The 4,803-nt window shown below is 46.4% G+C and overlaps 1 protein-coding gene across 1 annotated transcript in view; it reads left to right on the top strand.

Moving 5' to 3' along the window:
* The window catches only part of LOC107302884 (complement factor B-like), a 51,995-nt gene that overhangs the window by 31,141 nt on the left and 16,051 nt on the right, over nucleotides 1–4,803 (top strand). The window contains exon 10 of the mRNA XM_029287320.1: nucleotides 4,727–4,798. Within this exon, the coding sequence (XP_029143153.1) occupies nucleotides 4,727–4,798 (72 nt within the window). The remainder of the gene's footprint in view (nucleotides 1–4,726; nucleotides 4,799–4,803) is intronic.

Raw genomic sequence — 4,803 nt, 5'->3', positions numbered from 1 at the left:
ACCACCCTTTTATAGCCTGTGGGGTGTGGTCCAGTGACTCAGCTTAATCTCTGGCACGTCTCTTTTTCTGCTGCGCACGCTTATCGCTCCTACGCTGGCGTGGATCCAGCCACAACTTTTCTTCCTCATTATCTGACACACCTGGCTCCTGGCCAATCTGAGAAACACCGGGCTCCTGGCCAATCTCTGAACCACCTGGTTCCTGGTCAATCTCTTCTCCGTCGGAAGACACCGGAGGCATTGCCAAAGAGGAGGGTCCTGGAGAGGGAGGCCTAGCCATCTCCTCTCCTTCATGTTCTTCCTCCGATAAGAGGGGCTCACAAGACGGAGCCACAACATTGCCTTTGCATGCTTTCAGACTGCTACGTTGCAGGAGCTGGAGCGAGGACGGGAACTCACCCGTTTGCTTGGAGCTCGGGTCTTCAACCTGAGCTGTTGGCTTCCCAGCTGACAAGCCCAGCATCTTAACCTCTGAGCCAACGTGCTGCCTTGTTTAAGAACCCACCCTTCCAGAATTCACCCCGCTTCCATTTTTCTGTGGAGTGTGACTTTCCATAGCTACCTAATCTTTCTATTACCCTTCTCATCCTTTTCAAGGAATCCTTCAGTCATAGTTTCTTGCCTAGCCTAGGCCAGTGGTGGCGAACCTATGGCACGCATGCCAGAGGCGGCACTCAGAGCCCTCTCTATGGGCACGCGTGCCATGCCTTGGAGATGGCAACCGTCCTTCTTCAACCATCTGCCTGCTAGCTCGCTGAGGTCCCACGCGGGCAGATGCATCCTGGCACAGCTGGTTTCCCTCCCCCCCCATCCCGTCCCTCCTGGCCTCGCACGTTCTCCTTTTCCCGGGCATGACCCACTGCATCGCCTCAGCTGTTGGCCGGCCATCCAGCTCAGAGACGGCTTCTTTGAACTGCTGGTGCCGGGCTGCAGAGCCCCAGAGTGTGTGGGTCGAGGGGCATGCGCTCGCTGGCCTGATGGTGTCAGGCAGCAGTCGGCCCGGCCCTTGCCTTGCCCCATGGCAATGGCACCCCTGCCCTGCCTCATATCACCTCGCAGGACGAGCCTCCTGCCTACCGCCCCATCTGCCAGAGACCCCCTGGATCTCCCCCAACCCTGTCCACCCCCCCCCCACAGGTGTACCTTTCCATGAGTAACATAGAGGTGACCACGCACACCTTGGCCACACCCACCTAATCTGCCATGACCACAGGGCACGCCCACCCAGTGGGCCATGCCCACCTGGCACCTGGCGATAAATGAGTTTTGGGTTGCAGTTTGGGCACTTGGTCTCTAAAAGGTTCGCCATCAGGCCAGTGATGGCNTGCTTGTATATCACTGTGTTCAATACCTAGAAGCTTATCAGAATTAAAACTTGAGAGGCCATATGCTCAGTATAACTGTTTTAAAGTAGCAAAGTAAAGTTCTTACGATAGCTTGAAATTATTGCATAAATATTAATTGCTGCCAACTTTGCAATCACTATGGCACTGGTTTCTTCAGACACACACACACACACACACAAACACACACAGCAGTAGAAGACCACCAAGGTCCCTTCCAACTTTACTACTACTACTACTACTACTACTACTACTACTACTACTACTACTACTACTACTGTTGTTGTTGTTGTTGATAATAATAATAATAATAATAATAATAATAATAATAATAATAATAATAATAATAATAATAATAATAATAATAATATCATCCTGCTGATGATGTTACCTAGTTTGGTAATGAAACATTCAGGAATTATATTAAAGCAAGCTTGGAGAACAAACCACAGCCAAAATCTAAAACCCAAGCTACAAATATTTCCTATTATTTCAAAGTGTCAATTAAGTTTCTGAATACTCTTCAAAGGCAGCCCTATGTAAAGTATTTTGCAGTAACATACACACACACATACACAAACCCAATTTGTTAGTGGAATGGATGAATCTGGAATTTGTACACAATTCATTTGTGTACATTATTCACATAAATATTACAAAACAAATTACCTTACAAAAAAGATGTTGAGACTTTGGGAAAAGTGCAGAGAGGAGCAACTAAGATGATTAAAGGCCTGCAGACTAATCTAGAGAAAATAAAGACTAGGGGTGACATGATAGCAGTATTCCAGTATTTGAGAGGCTGCCACAAAGAAAAGGGGAACAAATTATTCTCCAAAGCACCAGAGGGCAGGACAAGAAAAAATGGATGGAAACTAATCAAGGAGAGAAGCAACCTGGAATTAAGGAGAAACTTCCTAACTTCCTAATTAACCAGTGGAATGGATTGCCTTCAGAAGTTGTGGATGCTTCATCAATGGAGCTATTTAAGAGACTGGACAGCCACTTGTCTGAAATGGTATAGGGCAGTGGTGGCGAACCCATGGCACATGTGCCAGAGGCGGCACTCAGAGCCCCCTCTGTGGGCACACACGCTGCCGCTGCCACCAGCTTGCACAGGTCCATTAGGCTGCCACCGCCGCCCAGAGCGGCAGCCCCACCCAGCACAAAGGAGGCGAAGTGGCCAGCTAGCAAGCTCGAGTAGAAGTGGTAGAGCACGCCCACACCCAGCAAGCCAAAGGCCACCCCAAGCAGGGAAAGCCGGATCCCCATTGGCGCCACAGCCCCCTAGTCCCAGCTAGGGTTGCGTGCCTCTCCCCATCTATGCTGGGCCTTCTGCCCATCGCCCCACCCACCAGAGACCCCTTGGATCTCCCCCAACCCTGCCGGGTCCCCACAAGCATTCCCCCCATTAGCAACATTGAGGTGGCCATGCCCACCGCAACCATGCCCACCCAGTCTGCCATGACAATCGTAAAAATGCCCACCCAGTGGGCCACGCCCCCATGCCCCTCCTGAGGGCATCACAATGGCACTTTGCAATAAATAAGTGGGTTTTGGGTTGTGGTTTGGGCACTCGGTCTCTAAAAGGTTCGCCATCACTGGTATAGGGTCTCCTGCTTGAAGAGGGGGTTGGACTAGAAGACCTCCAAGGTCTCTTCTAACTCTGTTCTAAATTGAATTATTTTTTTTTCTTAAAATGCATTTTTACTGGTGGCGAACTGCAGATTTCAAATGATATCTAAGAATGTCGGTTCACACACATAAATTTTGCTTAAGAAACTTCTTTACGTTCAGTGGAGATCTAAACAAGTTTGTCCCTGATCCTTCAGGAGGGTTCCTGTCACACCTGACTTGACTCCATAGTTGCACCTGCTGTCACTTATAGTTTGCCAAACAGCAAGGGAAGGAGGTGGGCAAATTTCTAAGTGGGGAGGGAAGTTTCTGGAATGCAAGAGAGCCTTCTGTTGCTGGAGTGACGTTAGACGCCAAGGTCAAGTTATGAAATAATAATAATAATAATAATAATAATAATAATAATAATAATAATAATAATAATAATAATAATAATAATAATAATAATAATAATAATAATAATAATAATAATAATAGTAATAAAGTTGGAAGGGACCTTGGAGGTCATCGAGTCCAACCCCCTGCTCAGGCAGGAACCCTACACCATTTTGGACAAATGGCTGTCCAGTCTCTTCTTAAAAACTTCCAGTGTTGGAGCCTTCACCGCTTCTGGAAGCAGGTTGTTCCATTGGTTAATTGTTCTAACTGTCAGGAAGTTTCTCCTTAGTTCTAGGTTGCTTCTCTCCTTGATCAATTTCCACCCGTTGCTTCTCATCCTGCCTTCAGGCACCTTGGAGAATAGCTTGACTCCCTCTTCTTTGTGGCAGCCCCTGAGATATTGGAACACTGCTATCATGTCCCCCCTCGTCCTTCTCTTCATTAAACTAGACATACCCAAATGTTTGAGTGGCTCAGACAGCCTTTTCCCAAAACAAAAGAACTGAACCCAATTGGTGAACTAAGAACTGTCGGCAGTCCAGGGAGGGAAAAAGGGTTTTACCTATGTGAGTTTTTGCGGGAAAAATCCCAGAACTGACTTTGCTTCTGCTGTACCAACATGGATCTTTCAATAAAGCTACACTCTTGGTAATTTAAAAGAGCCAAGAATTTCTTTGCTTGAATTTGCCAAATGGGATGGTTGACAGTTCCTTCTTTTCTGTTGGTTAAGAACGCACATAATTGCCTTGTTTAAAAAGGGTAGTGATGGATCATTGAGAGAATTCTGATACTAGATGAAAACTCTTAAGTGCGGGCGTTGAGTGTAAAATTAGCAGTTTCCAGGCTAGGTGTGAACACAAGGGTTCAACAACCACTTGGCTTCAAGCCACTAGTGTCAGTCAACTCAGAAGTTTAGAAGAAAGAAGCTATGGGTTTAAACCAGGGGTCTTCAAACTTGGCCCTTTTATGACTTGTGGACTTCAACTCCCAGAATTCCTCAGCCAGGCGGGCCAAGTTTGAAGACCCCTGGTTTAAACCAATACAAAGATAAAGGTAATTTAAATCTTTGAAAATGGCAGCGAGCAAACTATTGTGTGTGGCTTTATTTTTGTCTGCAGTAAAAAAAAATAATAATAATCCTCATTTAATCCAGCTGGTTTGGAAGTCTTCTGCCAAAACTAGTAGCTAAAGTGTCACAATGAAATGTCTAAGGGTTTTTGATAGCCTGGTGTTAGCCAGGAAGATGGGCAAAAATTGCAATGCTGTACTTTATTAAGGACTCACCCCTACAAACGACTGTTGCCTTTTTTTTGGTCAGGAACATTCGTACTTCCCTCCCAATCTATCTCCCTATCCATGCTTGCTTGCAGATGTTTATGTCTTTGCTGTTGGAAAAGAAGCCAACGAGAAAAGCCTGAATAATTTGGCATCACATAAACCTGGTGAG

The sequence above is a fragment of the Protobothrops mucrosquamatus genome, unplaced genomic scaffold, assembly GCF_001527695.2.
Source record: "Protobothrops mucrosquamatus isolate PMUCROS unplaced genomic scaffold, P.Mucros_1.0 scaffold_295, whole genome shotgun sequence".
Classification (NCBI taxonomy): domain Eukaryota; kingdom Metazoa; phylum Chordata; class Lepidosauria; order Squamata; family Viperidae; genus Protobothrops; species Protobothrops mucrosquamatus.
This window is presented reverse-complemented; position numbering and strand designations above follow the sequence as displayed.